Genomic DNA, 17,670 nt, shown 5'->3' with positions numbered 1-17,670 from the left:
GTATGTTGGCTCTGTGAGAATCTTCTCCGCGTAAGACTCCCTACTTTAATTATATTTCTGTGCTTTATCCTTCCAAAAGCTTTTGACATTTATTCACTGAAGTGGATTGCAGAAAACAGAAGGGCGTCCCCGCTTCCTGATATGCCATTGAACTGCCTGATCCTCTGAATTCTCCTCGTATGAATGTGGAAACACTTATCACATTGGAGCAAGGAGGATTAATTTGAAGAGGATTGCTTTTTGCAGACAGCTGTTGTTCATTATCTAATAAAGCAATGACTGCAAATTTTCATGAGTTCTTTCTGGATATAATTTAATAATTGTAGCCCTTCACCGTGACAAAGCTAAAGAGATAAAAAGCACTAGTTAGATTGCACTGAAAATGCTTTGGGAAGGGAAGCAAATGTTCACAGATGCCTGACAGTGATTGGGAGATGCGCTCTTTGGGGGCGTTCTGCAGTAAGTGTAAGGTGGTGCTGTCCTGCTGTGCATCTGGTCACTAATTGGCTCTTCAGGCCTGTAGTTTGCACAGTGAAGTGCCAGTATTTCTATGGTATTAATATCAAGCTGAGCTTACTAAAATGATGGAGAGAGCACCTTCAGTGGCAGCCCAGGGTCCTCATTATCCCACCGAGGTGGTGCCCTTGGAGCCTCTTCGCTGATCCTGTATTTGCTGCTGTTGCTGCAGAAGGAGTTGCTTTACTCTTTATTCCTCTACTCTTCTTAACTGTTTAAATAATTTATGCTATCAAGGCAAACAGGGCATCCAGAGCAGCCTTTTACTGCTGATCACAGGCTGTAGAATTAATTACATCAGGAAGGATATGCCCGTCTGAGTGGGGAAAGGTTTTATCTGCAGTGATAGTTGAATTCTTAAAATACAGTGAGTGTCCTTTATCTGCTTTATCCATTGTGAAATGCTGTCTTTTAATATTTTACTATGCATTAATTCACTTTTTTTGTATATAATGTGTTTTCATGCATATGAGTGAAATGAAAAATCTCTGTGTGGTATGAGGAGGTTCTGCTGCAATAACAGCACTCTTGTTCAGCATTTGAGCCTTGTGTGTTTAATTTATGTGATCAGAGGCTATTAATTGGTATTTTTCATGTGTATCTATTGAAATGTGAATTACTCTGGTAGGTGCTTGGATGAAAGATCTGTTTTATAATTTATATGAGAGTGCTGCAATAGCAAATGCACTCTGAGCATCTCATAAAAGCACTGCTCTGCCTTCGTACCTTGGAGCCATCATCTGCAAAGTACAAAAACAGATTTTTTGAAAGCAAAGCTGTAATGCAGAGTGCTGGAAAAGCCCTGTGGAGACACAGCACAGAGTGCTGGTGCTTTGCCCCAGTTGTACTGGAAATGCCAAGTGCTGGGGGCTGAGCTCCCTTCCTACACAGTTGCTGGCAGCGCTGTTCCTGCCCCATAGAAATAACCTCATGGTTCTGGTGCCTTGCAGGAATCCTGAAATTCCACGAGTGTTATCTGGGTGACGGCCTGTCGGAAAACGCCGGGGACTTCCATGAAGCCAGCAGCGTCACCCTGCAGACGGTGACAAACTCTGCGCTGGAGCAGTACATCTCCAGCGTGCGGGAGGCGCTGGGTGTGGACTCCTACTACACCCGGTAAGCTGGGGCGGGGGCTCCGACATCCCGGTTCCTGCTCTCCCATCCAAAAGCCATTCATAACGGTCTGGGGTGGATGAGCTGATGGTGCGAGAAGTCTGAGAACTGAGAGGCAGAGGAGGGGCAAATTTTCATTGCAGCAACAACAAAAAATTGCTTTATATTTGTACCTGTGGCTGTTTTCCTGCGAGTAACTCTGTTGGCACGTGCAGATAAGGTCTGACCTGTAGGCTGGGTGATGAATCCATAGACTGGATGAGATGGCAGGTGCCATGTCTGGCTGTGTATGGACAGATTCCATCCTACTTACAGTTTCCAGTGTAATTAATTCCCTTTTAAAGGTTTACTTATGAAGAACTTGCAAATACCATAGGAATTCCACTCGCCCTCCAAATATGTTCCCTTGTGGTTATAGCTGAGTAAATAATTTACAGTGAATTAATCCGTCTGATGAATTTCAGTGAAGAGGGAGGAACCTTACTCCAATCCATTACTCAGATGGGTCCCAGGACTATGTTTCTTCGTTTTTTTTAATCCAATGATTTATCACAAGTCAGGATTTTTTCCTTATTTATACTCAGTCTCATTATCTCTTGTGGTACTTGGTTTGATTTACTGATGGGATGAGTGCAAATACAGTGTATGTGCTGCTATTCACGGGTGGTTTTTCTCTGAATGCTTCCACCCGAAAAGCAGAGTTGGGGATGTCCCTGTCCCTGTGTGTTCTTTGTGGGTGAGGTGTGCAGGGTGACGGCTGTGGTGACAGCCTGATGTTAGTGATATTGGCCAAGAAAGAGGAAATGATGGCATTGATCCTTGGATCGATCTGTGCTCAGGGTTCTGCGGGCAACTGGGAAGCTCTTGAGCTCCCCTAATTAATCCTCATTCATCTTTGGTAATAGCCACCGTAGGCAGCGAATGCAGCTGCAGGGCCTGCGCCGCAGCGGCACGAGCCCTCGCCGGAGCAATGGCCGTGCAGAAAGCAGCAGCGAAACCGAGCTCGGCTTTGTCATCCGCTCCCCAGCAGCGTCCTCGGCTGCCTCCCCTCGGCGCACACAACTTAATCTGACAGGACGGGAATTTTCCATCGGATCGAAATGAGGACGTAACCGCAGGCCTGAAGTTTCCCCTCGGCTGTTTCAACTATGTCGAGTGGTACCAGATTTCCTCGCTGCTTTCCCCAGGGCTCGCTCCAGCGTCTCACAGATAAATTAGTAGGGAGAACGCGACGCGTGGTCGTGTTATGTCCCCAGTACCAGCAATGAAATTGGTTGCAGTGGTCTTGCTGGCTCTGAAGCTGTGAGCGGCTGGGATGTGTGTGCTCAGCACAGTGAGTCTCTCTGTGCTTTTTCCTTCACGGGAGCATCGGATGCTGGAAGGGAGTTTGAAGCCATCATTGGTTCTGGACTCAGGCCTGGTAGATGGCTTTTGTTATTTTCACTGATTTCAAAGTAAGTTACAGACTCTGTGTCTATGCTGGGATGCTAAACGTGTCCTGAAAGGTGTGCAGGGCAGGATGGGCTAGGTCTGTAGTGACACATTCTCCTGGTTTTACCTTTCTTTACAGAACCGAAGAGAAAGCTCTGCCTAAGATTTTTTTTTTCCTGTACCAGAAAAAACACTGGATTTGCTAAGATTTGGGAGGAAGTGTCTGATAACTCAGCGGTGCACAGTGCCAGGCTCACCTTTGCTCCTCGGTGCTCTGGCATTGCTGGTCTGGGACTGCACACGCTGGGCTCCCCAGCCTGGCCCCTGGCTCCTGAAGCCCGACTCTGGGCCTGGGCCAGCCTAAGAATTGTTTTGAGGAGCTGCTGCCAAGCTGCTCAGTACGAGCATGGGGCTGGGAGTGGTGAATCAGCGCTGCACAGTTTGTGTGCGACCTCCAAGGCCTTGCCAAACCCCGCTGCTGTCGTCCAGCATCTCCCAGGGACACAGCAGCTCTCAGGCCACCACGAGGGCCGTGAGCAGGGACAGTCGCAGTGGTGGGGCCTCTCTGGCTTCTCCTCTGTTAGGAGGTTGGCGTCACCCTTTTGGCATGGGGCTGTGGGATCCATCCACACTGCGGTGACCCTGCTGCAGGGCTGCGAGGGCGCTGGAGCCTCCCTGGTGCGGGGACAGGACAGTGCTGCCACGGTCGCCAGGAACGGGCTGGAGTGTGTTGTTATAGTAGAATCAGAATCATAGCATGTGTTGGGTTGGAAGGGACCTTTAAAGCTCATCCAGCCCTTGCAGTCAGCAGGGACATTGGTACCAGATCAGGTTGCTCAGAGCCCCATCAACCCTGACTTTGAATATCTTGAGTGATTGGTCCTGCACCACCTCCCTGGGCAACCTGTGCCAGTGATCGACCACTCTTATAGTGAAGAACTTCTTCCAAATAACCAATCTAAATCTCCCCTTTTCTAGTTTAAAACCATTCCCCCTCATCCTGTTGCTCCATGCCCCAGTGAACAGCTCTTCCCTAGATTTCTTATAGGCACCTTTCAGGGTAATGGGAGCACTGGTGTCTGGGCTGTGTCTCCGGGCCGGGCTGTGCACGAGCTGGAAGAGCAGAGAGTCTGAGCAGAAATAATGTGTTCCCATTCAAGCATACAAAATGCTGAAGAGCAGCCGTTATTCCTGCTTGTCCAGGAACATCTGAGAAAAGAATTGTGACGCTTTTAAAACTGTCAGGAGAAAAATCTGCAGCATGACACTGGCTGGGCCTAGCGTGATTTCAGCTCAGAGTCGTTAGCCAAGAAAACTCATTATCATAAAAAAAATAAGACCAAAAAAAATCAAAGATGTATATATCAGTGCACTGCTTGGGAGATTCTTGGCAGCTGGCTGAACGTTTACATGCAAATTATGAAGGGAATTCATTTCCCAGTAATTGTTTGTATTTGCACAGTGCCCTTAGACCTGAGCACTATTACTGGCATTAAATCCAGCTTCGACGGGGAAGTTTGTCACCTGTGCTACCAGAAAAGAGCTTGTCCACAACACTGCCAGCTTGAGAGCTCTTGGGACTTTTGGCTGTGTTTTGGGGCGGTTGGAGTCGTTGTTTTAGCAGGATAACTGCTGTGTCAGTCTCCTAAAGAACACAAGATGCTTTTTTCCCCATCTTTTAGTGGAAATCTGCCCCAGAAACTGCCAGGGACCTGCTGCATAAATTCCGTGTGGGTTTCTGCAGTCACTTGAGATTGTTTTAGATGCTCCTGTTATTGTTAAAATGAATTTAATCTTGTAAGATCTAAACAAGCTGTACAATCCCAGAGTCTTTATGCAGAGGCGAACTGAAGACAGATCAGGATCTTTAAGACGCTGTTTCAGCGCACCAAAACCTCACAGGGCATTTTCTTAAGAGGTGCAGACAGCAGAATAAAAGCAGATTTGTGACCATATTTGACTGCCCAGGTTGCAAAGGAGGAGGAAAGCAAACCACTTCCCCAAACCAGAAAAACATGACATGAGCCATGCATTGGTCTCCCAAGCAAGAGAGGAGAGTTGATAAGGAAAAAGGCAAATGAGGTTTCTGAATTGACGTGGACAATATGGATCTAGAAGAAAACTTCTCTGCTTCACTGCCTTGGTCTCCAAGGAGGGAAGCGACGTCAGTGATCCGAGTGGTTTTGCAGCTAGGAGATAGGTAAGGGCATGGGGCTTGAGGTTTAATTTCCCTCCTGAGGGTTTTTGTTCCCTTGGAGTAGCTGCACAACGATTTTCTCTTCCTTTCTGCTGCTTCTGCTGCTGTCTGTAAACATTCTGGTAACCACAACACCGATTATCTGTAAGTGGTGATACCAGCTACAAAACGATCTGGAATAAAACAGTGCTGCTCTTCTGAAAGCTGCTGGTGAACACGGTGCTTGATCCCCTTCATCTGAGCACGACACTGCAGTTCCTTTGGACGGGCACCGAGCGCTCAGCGTTGCTGTTGTGGGAGGATGAGCTTTAGTCATCCCGTGAGGTGAGGGATTTGGGGATGCAGTCTGGCTGATGCAGACCTCGCAAGGAAACACTGGCAGTGTCTGGAAGTCTGTGAGTTGCTGCTGTTGGTGGCCGAAATGATGGATCTGGCACAGCAAGCCTGTGATCAGCAGTCGGGGTGGATGTAACATGAGGACCTGCTCTTCGTCCTGGACTCAACCTGAGCTTGCCATTTGGTGCAGTTACCCACAAGGGCATTGGTAGGATGGGGTCCGCTGAGTGCTGCAAACGCCTGCTGCTGAGTTGGGTGCATCAGAGTTGTGTGATTCAGAAGGTTACATCTGGCTCCATGTGGTGATGGTTGAACCTCACCCTCTAGATCCGCGCTCACACAACCGAAATGTGTCGGATCTGCAGATGCTGTTTTTGGGACTGTTAACCGTTTATCACCACAGATTCCCTTCCTGGCAATCGGAGTCCTTTGGTCTTTAGGTTCTGGGATGAGTGTTTGATTTACTGTGATGTCAGCTTCCTCTTCTCTTCGCGGTGATGGGAGCGGTATGGTTTTGGTTAAGGATTCTGGGATTAATGCTTGTCTCAGAGATCATTGGGCTGGTGTGGTGTGATCGCAGGCAGAAGCCCTTTCCCCACTTCGCAATTCTATGCAGGGAATTAAACAAACAAATCGTGTCTGCTCCGTGTTGGTGAACATCATCCTCTGCTATGAAACCCTTTCCCACGTGGATCCAGTGCTTCCCTACGGTGCTGCTGGCTGCTGCCCTGCCCCAGCACACCAAGGCCCTGGGAGGAGTCTGCACCCCTGGAGCCTGCGCTCTGCCCTCCACCAAAGAGCAGGGGGGTTTAAATATGTGTAGTGCCCATGTGAACACCTTGGTTTGGCTTCTCAGTTCATGGCTTGCTGAAGTGCACTGCAGTTGTGTGCTGTTGTGTTCAAATTTTAGTGCCATTTCCATCAACAATGCTGTAAGCCTGTTTGTAGGTGCGTGTTTGTAGGTCCATGTTTACTGGACGGCTGCACCTCCAGAGCAGCACATCTTCCCCTTTTTTGCTCCTGGAGAAGAGATGCTCCCGTAGGATTTTGCTGTTGGGAGGTTCAGTTCCACGCTGCAGCCCTCGCTTTGTGCTGGGAATGGTTCCTTTGGGCTGCTCTGATGAAGCTGACGAGTAATGCGTATTTGCAAAATGTAAAACGTGAAGGATTTTAAAGTCTGCTTGAATTTGTGTTGGGTCAGACTCCTTTCTCTTCAGGGAGAGCATCTGGCCTGCTCTCTTGGGTTCATGATCTCAAGATTTTTGCCTCTTTAAGGAGCTCCAAATACTCATTGTGAGTGTTACTCAGAACTGTGCCAGGACTCAAATCTGAGCGTGCCTGCAGCTGGAGGGAAAACGTGCAGGAGGCAGCTGTGGACAGCCTTTTTCAGTGTTTGGTTGAGGTTGTTTCTGAAGAACATTTTCTTTAAAACTGGCTGAGCATTCGTTGCTCTGTCTTGCGTCACTGACTCCTTCACCCCTGCTCTTCCCCCTGCAGAGCCTGTGCCAGCAGCGAAACCGAGAGCGAAGCTGGGGATATCATGGACCAGCAGTTTGAGGAGATGAATAACAAGCTGAACTCAATGACCGATCCCACTGGCTTCCTGAGGATGGGCAGCAGGAACAGCCTCTTGAACAGGTGAGAACACAGCACCGCGCTATGGGGAGCTGCAAGCAGAGCGAGACGTCTTGGTGATGGGCTTCTCTCTAGATCACGGGTTTAGGGTGCAGTTGATGCCATTGCTCGTGGTCCTCCTATTGCCCCAGGTTGTGGGGACACGGAGCAGCAAACTGATGCTGTCCTTTATGCTTGCAGTAACCATCCATTCTTCACAGCAAGGTGTGGAGAACATCAGCATCTCTGTCAGGAATAAGGCAGCACGCTCCCCTTCTGAGCAAAGGGGCCCGTAGGCATTTCTCTTCTGTCCCTTTGTGTTCATGTGGTGCAGTGGGAATTTGTCAGCTCTGAACCAGGTTTCTGACAAGACTGGGAGCCCACTGGCACCCAGCGTGTTGTGTGTGCATCCAGCCTGGGAGCTGGGGCTGCCTGCTGGGAGATGTTTTTGTTCTACAGGCTCAAGGGTTGGATGCGAGGAAGGACTCCAGGCACAGAGACCTAGACAGGACCATGTATTTCACTTAAGAACTTGGTAGCTTTGTTTGGGAGATGTAGGGGGTGGCATCTTCCTTGCATTTCGAGGTGAATTGGACAGCTGGAGGTGATAGCAAGGGCTTGTCAGCAGTTGTTAACTGGTAACTCTGTCCTGAGGGGCAGCCGTTCAGAGTTTGCTCTTCTCCTGGCCAAGAACTGGTTTTGACTGAACATCGCAGGGGAACTCAGTTTTGTCACTGCGAGGTGTGGGGCTTGGAGCTCTCTGCTACACACTTACAGAAATGCTTGTTTGTGTTGATCTTAACTGCTGTAGGAATTAGCTGGGAACTTGCTGCATTTCCAGAGCTGCAGGACTCTGCGCTAGCTGCGCGGTTCTCCTCTCATTTTCTGCCTCTTACAACTTGCTCAGTTCTCAGTCTTTCTCGTTACTGTGCTGATTTGGGCAAGCATTTGAAATGAAAATTAAAGACAGAATTTTTCCAGTGTTAGCGCTGCCCCAGTGGAGAGGGGCTGTGCGATGCAGCCCATGGTTTCTGGCTGGATCCATGCTCCAGCATGCGTTGTGAGCGCAGGGTACCCCAGGCCTTTCTCAGCTGGAAAAGAAAATGCGATCAGCCTGCAGCGTCGTGAGCCGTCACCGGAGCTTGTGAGCTGTAACAGCATCCCCACGAAACCGAGAGCTGCCTGTTGGCACCCACACCCGGCCTGGTTTTCTTTCCAGAATCCACATGCGTATCTGTTGAGGCTGCTGCAGTGGTGATGAACTGTGAGTGCTTGCGAGTTTGGGATCAGACAGATCCCCAGCATTGCCGAGATGTTTTGCTGATTTGTCAGGCTTAGCAGGACAGGAGAATGCCCCTCTGATTACAGGGGGGATTCTGCTCCAGGGAATGCCAAACCTCAGGAGCACTGCGGAGGCCAACCATGCAGCATCTGTGCCTTTCTGTTCCATAGGAGCAAGTGCGTGCCTTGAACCCACAGCCGGGAGCTCACCTCGGGTGCCTTGCGAGGTAACTGGTTTGCAGCTTTTAGGAGAAGTTCAGGGATGGGGCAGCTTGGGCACTTGATTAGAAGCACCCTCACAAAAGCATCAGGAGGAACACTGGGAGCACCCGTGTCTGATGTTCTCGCCAGGAGCACTGGGATGAAGAGGATGAGAAGACACCACTGTGCCCACCCAACCTTTGCCCACAGACGGGGTCGCCAGGGGGCTTTAGTGGCAGGGCTGACGCTGCCACATCTGCTGAGCCTGGACTGCAGGGTGGGTGCCATGGTCCTGCCCAGGCCTTTGAATACCTCCTGTACCTGATGTCTGCTCCATGCCATAGGTGATCAAACTGAAGGATGCTGTAGAAAGCATTGGCTGGCCTTCTGCTACGCTGTGCAGTTCTTTGTAATTGAGCTGTGCAGTGTGGTGTGGCTCGTGGCACACAGACCTTGGGACAACAAGGAGACGTCCCTGCGGGAACCCTGAAGCTTCAGGAAGGAAGCAGGTGAAAATCTGCATGGAAGAGAGCAGATTAAGAAACAGAATGGGAGCACGCAGCGTTTCTGTGCTCTGATCTAGAGGTCTAGCAAGGAGCTGTGAGCTTTTAGACTTCAGTTAAGCAACAGAATTGATGGTTAGCAAGAGCACAAGCTGTCATCTTGCAGCCTCAGGCCCCAGCTCACCTCTGTGCCGTGGCTTTTCTGCCAGCTGGTGCTGGGGTGAGTTCCTGTAGCCGCAGGTCAGTGCCGGGGGTGGTGTTGCTGCTGTAGAGCTTCAGAGGATGGTGGAGCTGTGGCTCATAAGCTGTGACTGGAGGTACGGCGTCTGCTTTGAGTTCTGCACTGTGGGGGACAGAGAGGAGTAGCGGCTGCTTGGAGCTGAGAATAAGAGCCTGTCCCTACTGCCAAGGCAGGCCCTGCATCCCTCATGCGGGGCCTGAGTGCGTGTTCACATCTCGTGCTTGAATGTTGGGGATCCTCAAGGGGGTTTGTGTGGCCTGGGGCCAGTGCAAGTTCTCTCACGCACAGAAATTGCACACGCTGTTAAGGTCCCATGTTAGAAAATGAGGCCCTGGAGATGCTGGGACTGTTGGGAACCATCCAGTCTCTATGTCTGGTGACAAACGGGTTTGGGACAGATGTCCTCTGGCTGCTGTCATCAGGTAACCTGGCTTTTAAGCAGAAAATAGTCTGATTTTTTGGCAGTTCTTCTTAGAAAAGCGAAAAATGTGGTGGGGCTTTGGCAGTTAAGGAAGTTCTGGGAAGAAATGGACTTTGGAGGAGAAAGAGGTGCTGAGGGACACTGCAGTGACCTCGGTACCGGGTGGTAGCTCTGAGTGCTGCTGATACAGCTCCCAGGATAGTCCCAGTTGCTCACGTCTTACACAGCTTCTGTTTCCTCTGCTCCTTGGGGCTCTTAGGCTTGTGTTGGGTTGCTCAATTAAAATCTGATTTTCTCCCTGCGAGTGGGGGGTAGGTGAAATCAGCCTGAGCTCAAGACTTGCATGCCATGGGCTTTCTCCCCTGTGTTGTCTCGGGCTGTGGTGGGACCAGTGCTTTGTTCCTGCATCTCCAAAACAAAGGACGGAAGCAGAGGTAACGCTGATGCGCGCAGGCAGCCCCGAGTCCCAGCCTGTGCCGTTTCCTCTGCTTGCGCAGGTCAGGCTGCCTTGTACAAAGGGTTATAAATCAGCAACGCTGCCGAGTCTGTGCAGAGGCTTCCAAATGAGAGATTTCCCTGTTCCAGAAATCAGGGGACCCCTCTACATTGCAAGAGCAAGGTAGAAATGATCAGTGCAGCGTCCCAGGAGCCAGCGCTGGCTCTGTAGAAGGGGCGTTTGGCCAGAAGATTCGAAAGTCTCCGTCTTGCCACCCTGAAGCCACCTGGACTCAGGTCACTGAGCAACCCCTGGAGAACCCTGTGTTGAAGTGGGCTGGGAGGAGGGGGAATGGGCTGGCCAGGGCTCCAGGTCTGCTCTGCGTGCGGCAAGAAGTCTCTGCCCACCCTCCTCTGTGGATTTTCTCACTCTTCTTTGTGTACACAAACACACAGGCGAGAGATGTGAAAGATTTATGATACTCCCTTGGTTTTCTTCTAATAAAAAGCAGTCCGAGTGGTGAAGGGATAAATCTAGAGCTGCTTGGCTGTGAAAGCGGGATGAAGGAGGCTGTGCTGATTAGAGCAATCAAGCCGCTGGTCCCTGCTATAAATTAGCGTGAAAATCGCTCGGTGCGGAAGGTGAGGCTGGCGAGCGCCGCCTGCTGGCTCCCAGCTGAAGGCCAGGGCCGGTGTGCTTGGGCTGATGCTGACGCTGGTTCCCAGTCCAAGGGGGTGTCCCCGTGTCCCCTCCAGGCTGGCAGGGCAGGCAGGGTACACGGGAGGGATGAGCTGTGAGCAGAGAGCTCAGGGCAATGGAAATGCCTGAGATTGGGGAAGCTCAGTTTGTGTTTCCTGGTCTGCTTTTAAGATCTGTGCTGCATGAAGTGTGTAAACACCCGAGCACCGCAGAGCGTGCAGTGCAGCCGGGCAGGGAGTGCTGTGCTGAGCCTGTGCTGGTCCTCCCACAGACTCAGTGTTGCCCACGTCACCTACTCAGTTGTCAGCAGCTCTGGGTAGCAGCAGCGTACTCGTGCTTTCACCAGAACCTCCATGGCAGAGCGTGGGCAGCTGGACACCAGGGTCCCGTTTACATCCTTACCTTACTCCTCTTGGCTCCTGAGGTGTAAATTCCTGGTTAGTGGGGAGTGTGGGTGGCAGCACCCATTTTTCTGTAGAGAACAGGCTTTAGGTGTGGTGTGAGCTGGGTCTGGGGGCTGGCTGCAGTGAAAGGGGAGGAAGAAATGTCCTGAAGCTGTCCAGTGGTGTGGGTCAGGCTGTGTCTGAGGCCCCTGGCTGGTCCACGATCGAAGGAGTGCACTGGAGTGCAGTATTTCTGCTCTCCTTGTCTTTTCCTGCATGTTGGCTTCATCTGGTATGAGACATTGTGCCTCTGTGTGTGTGTGTATATCTGCTATAGGCATATAAATACATACATACAAATATATATATATATTTATATGGACCTCATTGATTAACATACCTGTTGGATGCTGAGTTTTATTTTGATTTCCTGGATGTGCAAGTACTTCCTGTTTGTGTTTCTTTTCTGTGTGGATAGCCAAGAATTGATCCAGGCAAGAGGTAAAAGTAAGGGACAGAGACAAGGCGTTTCTTCTGAGTAAACATTCTCACAAAAAGGCCACTGCATCCTGGCAAAGGGCATGAGTTTGGTCGTGAAGCAGGCAGCTGTAGCTGCTTTCCTGTTGTGTAAATTGGCAAAGGTGCTCTGTGCTGGGAGGTGTCTGAGAGGCAAACCAGTGCTGTGCTTCAGAGACCGGGACGAGGGGAGGTTTTCTGTGCACAGCAGCATCAGAGCATGATCTGGAGGGGATTTTGTGGAAGCCCCTGAATGCATCTGGCGCCCTGAGGACAACGGGGCACGTGTTGCCTCACGGGTGGCCTCTCGTGCTGGAGGCTGTTGCGTTCATTACTGGGCAGCTGCAGTGGTGACTGGTTACACTTCAGACTTGCACTGGCATTGCTGTTGGGTGTCTTTATTTCCCTCCCCACCTTTTTGTTGAGGCCCACCTGTTAAAACTTTCTGGAAAGTTACCCTTTCTGCATAAAATGGTTGTTGGTGGCACCAAGCCAAGGATAACCTTTCTGGGGAGCACAGCTGCTGGATTAGTGAGACCAGAACGGGCCACCACCATTTCCTCGGCAGGGCAGTAACTTTGTGTGGCCATGAGTGGCGGTGTTTGGTGGCTGGTGGTGCCAGGGGGGCACATCCAGAGCCGCCTGGGGGGTGTCAGAAATGGGCTCTGGGTCAGCTCTCGCGTCTGACTTGATGGAGCCGTTCGCAGGAGCGGCAGCAAGCGCAGGCGAGATCCTCACGTCTTGTTGTATTTCTGTCGGTACCATGCTCGATGGGTTGGTGCAAACCCCAAGTGTCAGTCTTCCTGTGGTTGCAGTTAATTGTTAATGGCTGTCACGTTTGCCTGCACACAGCCACTCTACGTAGGAATGCAGTAAAAACCGTGAACAACGCTTCAGGCGCGTGGGTTTGCAGAGAAACTCCGCAGCGATGTGACGTGCGGTCTGCAGCTGGGTCACCCTGCGCTAATGTCACTGTCCACAGTGGTGTGAAGCCGAATGGAGGAGTAAAGCCCTGCCGTGAAGTCTCTTACAGAACAGAGTCCTCAGATGGTCTGGGCTCGTCTGGCTCAGTGTTAGAAGCCAGGGCAACCTGTAGTGAGCCTTGGATTTCGGCAACTGACCTCTCTCTTGCCTTTCGCCCACAGGAGCTGTCAGAGCATGACCAGTCTGTTCAGCAGCACCGTGTCTCCCGGTAAGGAGGGAACTTCGTCTCTTCCGAGGAGGCAGACGTCATTCACCAAACCCCCGCTCCGTGCGCTCTACGACTTGCTGATAGGACCTATGGAAGGAGTAAGCCTTTGGTGCAGACGAGTGTTGAGATTCCCTTACCAAAACTCCTTGTCAGTCTGGGAAAGCAAAAATAGGCAGCTTGGGGATTGTATCTGAAGCGTGGTGGTTTTTGCTTGGTCTTCGCAGCTGGTGGGACTGGTTGTGCTGGGAGGTGGAAACAAGGGGGGTTGCTCTTGGTGCCACTTCAGCCGTGGTTCTCCTTTGTGTCACTGAAGAGATTCTTCTTTATTAGAGTTCACCCTAAAATTAATTCTCGGAGACACACAAAGCACAAGTGATCTTCATAGTTTTATTTCTATTTCTGTAATGCACAAACAGCCATTGTGAGGGGAAAAAACCCTAAAAACTCTAGGGGTTTTGCGTAGAAATTCGAAATTCCACTAGGCACGTGTCACGATGGCTCAGATGCTGTGATGGTGATGCTCACAGCTAAAGCTCCTGGAGCAGCACGTAAAATGGAATATGGATTAAACAAACAAACAGACCCAGAAACATTTCTGGAAAGCAGCGAATGCCCTGGTGGGAAGCTGCTGTGTGTCAGCTCGGGCTGTGCAGAGTGGCAGGGCTGAGCAGATTCAGCTGCACACGTGCGGGTTCAGCCCAGGCCGTGAGTGCCAGGGAGGCCTCCCAGGGGCTGTGAGCAGCGCGTCGGGATGCAGCAGAGGTGGCTCGCAGGAAGGCTCCCGAGGCTGCTGCGTGTCAGCATCCCTGCGTCTCTGCCTCAGTCTGTGGGCCACGGTGAGATGAGAGCTGTGAGGAGGACAGGAGGAGCAGCAAGAGGTCAGCAACTATTTTTAATGCCTTTTAAATGAAAATTTTCTTGTCCTTTAGCAGTTTTGTTCCCACTTCAAATGGCAAGAAGTCTTTCAAAGCGCCTGACTGTCTCTCTTCAGCTTTCTGCTGTTTGACATTCTCCCTCACAGCTGACCTGCTTTTTGTGTCTCTGACTTGCTCCAGACTCCCTTTGGAGGAGACCGCCAGACTGATCTTTCTATTTCTTTAGTAGCGTTCATTCATCTCTGCTGCTGCCTGAGAACTAAAGCTGGAGACTGACTGCAGATCCCGGTTACTCTTTGATTGCTGGTGCCGTGGGGTCGGCGTATCTCAAATTAATCGTCGGCTGTCAGAGCATCCCAGCGCAGTCTGGAAGTCTGCTCCTGACAGACCCTGAGCAAGGCAGGGAGGAAGAATTGTGTGCGAGGACCAGAGTGCATTTGTCTGAGCTCTATATGTAAAGCTTCACACAAGCAGCAATATTCGCCCTCAAAATGCACAACATCCCTTTCTTTTCTGTTGCGCCGTCTCATTATCCGACCTGTCCAACTTCAGGACTTTCTGAGGTTACTTCTGCACCCCTCTTGTTTCAAAAGTCTTGTGTTTCCAGTTGATATTTCATCGTAGTAGTTCAGTGTTGGCAGTGAAAGAAAGAAGATTCTTCTCTCCCCTATTAAACAGGGACTCAACTGCAGTAAGCGTGCTCCAAAGCAGGGATGTTAAAGTGAGTAATTTTTGATAAATAACAGAAAAGAGGTAGGACGTGGATGTTATTTATTCCGAGAAGAATGTATCTAGCCAGCACCTCAGAGGTTTTGGTGGTTACTACTGATGAAACGTAAGCCATGTGTTAGAAAAATACACTTCCTTTACTGCTGTTTGCTTGAAGAGCCAGCATTGCCATCAGGAAGAGGCAGCGTCTGGAGGCATGGGAAGCTGGGTCAGAAATCTGCTTGGAAGAGGGTCAAGCTGGTTTGTCTTCATTTGCTGAGCAGCCTGAGGAGCTGTTTTTCTCCTGTCCAAACAGATGTTTGCTACATCTGATGGCAATTAAAATGGCTTAAAAAGAAAATTCTCCAAAGAATTGAGAACCTAGAGACAAGGATCTGGTCCTGCACTCTCGATCCTCGTCTCCGTCCTGCAGCAAACACTGCAGAGTTACCTTGGGAGCATCACGCAGTCTGGGCAGAAATAGAACAACGCTGGTTGAACTGGTTACCTCCAAAACTGTGTCGAGTTGAGGACTTGGTCTCACCCAAGCTTCTGCTAAAAGTTTCATTTTCACATGAATAGTTTATTTGCTAGGCCAACCACCTATGACTGCTACTCCAGCTTAAAGGTGTAGGATTGCTTAGGAATTTACTGCTGTTTCGCATGAGAGCCTTTTAGACTTCTTTTTGTGTGCTGCAAGTGTTTCATCTGGAGGCGATTTCAGTGCTTTGAATGTTCTCTTTCAGTGCTTTGAATTTTCTCTTTCAGTGCTTTGAATTTCCTCTTTCCTGGGGTGATAACTATTTGTTACGATACACCGGATAAATAAGAGTGAAACTCCCACAGTTACGTGGGACCGGGAGCGGTTGCCACTTTCTGTGCCCAGCTGCGTGTTCCCTATTTATTAATCTCTCTGCCTCACTTCTCCATCCATAAGATGTTTCTGTTCAGACATACTTGTGATTCTGGGTTGATTGCAGCGTCAGGTGCCTTGAAGCGCAGGTCATACACTCAATCTGTCTGCAGATTGTTTGCCCTTATCTAGGAAATTGCTGCTTTGAAATTCTGTATCAGAAAGAATATTCTCTTTCAAAGGATAAGATGATAATAATACTGAACAGACGTAGGTGCCTGATGTAGGAGAGTGCGGGCTGGGGCACTGCAGGGCTGAGCCGAGTCTCTCTTCTCTTTCCAGGGTTTGATGCACTCCAGTGGGCCCGTTGGCCGCCACCGCCAGCTGATCCTGGTCCTGGAGGGGGAGCTGTACCTCATTCCCTTTGCTCTCCTGAAGGGCAGCTCCTCCAATGAGTACCTGTACGAGCGCTTCAGCCTCATCGCGGTGCCGTCCATCCAGTCGCTGAATCCCGGCTCCAAGGTCTGACATCGCCTTACAAAACATTCTCCTGTGGGGTGCAGGTTCCTGTGCAGGCCAGAACAGCGGCAGCATGAGACCACAAATGTCCCACTCAAATGTCCCACCCTTCCGAGGCGCCCCTGGTTCTGATGAGCACCTTGGGCTCCACAGCTGTGAGGTGGATTTTGGTGTAGTTCCTGCAGCACAAAAATTGCAGCCCCAGGCCATGCCAGGAATGGTCCTGGAGGGGGAGCTGTACCTCATTCCCTTTGCTCTCCTGAAGGGCAGCTCCTCCAATGAGTACCTGTACGAGCGCTTCAGCCTCATCGCGGTGCCGTCCATCCAGTCGCTGAATCCCGGCTCCAAGGTCTGACATCGCCTTACAAAACATTCTCCTGTGGGGTGCAGGTTCCTGTGCAGGCCAGAACAGCAGCAGCATGAGATTAGAAACCACAAATGTCCCACCCAAATGTCCCACCCTGCCGAGGTGCCCCTGGTTCTGAGGAGCACCTTGGGCTCCGCAGCTGTGAGGTGGATTTTGATGTAGTTCCTGCAGCACAAAAATCACAGCCCCAGGCCGTGCCAGGAAGGACAAGGACAGATCATCTGGATGTCCTCGCATGTCCTGGGGTGTGGAACAAGCTGACTGTCCTACCACATTTCTGCTATGTTTGCCTACATTTTAGCTGTGTGGAGAAGGCCACTGACGTCTCATGACACTGAAGCTGTAAGGCAAAGCGAATACCACATGCAGATCTGCAGAAGTGTCTTGGTGCTGATGATTGGCATCAGCATTTCTAAGGCCCAGGTCTCCAAAGAAAATGCCCTAAGTCACATCTGAGCAGCGTTCTGCTGCGTGTTGTGGCTTGCCCTGGGTTAAACACAGTCCTGGAGCAGCAAAAGGGTCTGAACCTTGTCAGCGTTACTGGTGAGGGGATCAGGCTTTTCTGCCCAGTATCAGTTGTTTGCAGCACCGTGGTTCTGATCCCTGAATACAGGTGGGAGAAAACAGTGAGTGATTACAAGTGGTCTTCCCATAAGGTGGGAAGTTGGGAACTTGTTTGTGCTTTCAGGTCTGCTACAGCCCTCAAAGGGACCTGGGCTAGGGTTGTTGCTTTCTGTTCACCCAAGATGTGGGGATAGAAATCCTGGCTGGACTCAAATGGAGATGTTCCTTGGAATAGTTAAATGGAAGAAACTAAAGAAAGGCAGAGTTTTTTTGTAATTATGACAACCAGGCTTCTCTTTAGAGCCAAAGACAAGATTATTTTGTTACCAGCACCATAACAAACAGATCTTTGATCCCCATTTTCTTTCTCTTTCTCTGTGTAGTCCCACGCGAGGAAGAATACCCCAGCTTACTCCAGTTCTACCTCAATGGCAGCTGTCATAGGAAATCCCAAGCTCCCTTCAGCAGTTATGGACAGGTGGCTATGGGGACCTATGCCCTCTGCAGAAGAGGAAGCGTATATGGTATCTGAGTTACTCGGCTGCCAGCCCTTAGTTGGCGGTGCAGCAACAAAAGAGAGGGTCATGAGTGCCCTCACTCAGGCAGAATGTGTCCATTTTGCCACCCATGTCTCCTGGAAATTGGCTGCTTTGGTCCTAACACCCAACACTGACAGCAATCCAGCCAGCAGCAAGAGGTCATTT

At 50.4% G+C, this 17,670-nt stretch overlaps 1 protein-coding gene across 1 annotated transcript in view; it reads left to right on the top strand.

The window, feature by feature from the left end:
* Positions 1 to 17,670, top strand: part of TTC28 (tetratricopeptide repeat domain 28) — a gene marked incomplete at its 5' end in the record, with an annotated part of 56,726 nt that overhangs the window by 29,723 nt on the left and 9,333 nt on the right. Inside the window, 5 exons of the mRNA XM_010181796.1 lie at positions 1,467 to 1,632; positions 7,091 to 7,231; positions 13,034 to 13,178; positions 15,859 to 16,038; positions 17,350 to 17,670. The exon at positions 17,350 to 17,670 is cut by the window's right edge and continues 424 nt beyond it. Coding sequence (XP_010180098.1) covers positions 1,467 to 1,632; positions 7,091 to 7,231; positions 13,034 to 13,178; positions 15,859 to 16,038; positions 17,350 to 17,670 — 953 coding nt within the window. The remainder of the gene's footprint in view (positions 1 to 1,466; positions 1,633 to 7,090; positions 7,232 to 13,033; positions 13,179 to 15,858; positions 16,039 to 17,349) is intronic.

Source organism: Mesitornis unicolor, unplaced genomic scaffold (genome assembly GCF_000695765.1).
Source record: "Mesitornis unicolor isolate BGI_N332 unplaced genomic scaffold, ASM69576v1 scaffold4973, whole genome shotgun sequence".
Classification (NCBI taxonomy): Eukaryota; Metazoa; Chordata; class Aves; order Mesitornithiformes; family Mesitornithidae; genus Mesitornis; species Mesitornis unicolor.
The sequence above is the reverse complement of the archived record's forward strand: the minus strand, read 5'-3'. Positions and strand labels throughout refer to the sequence as shown.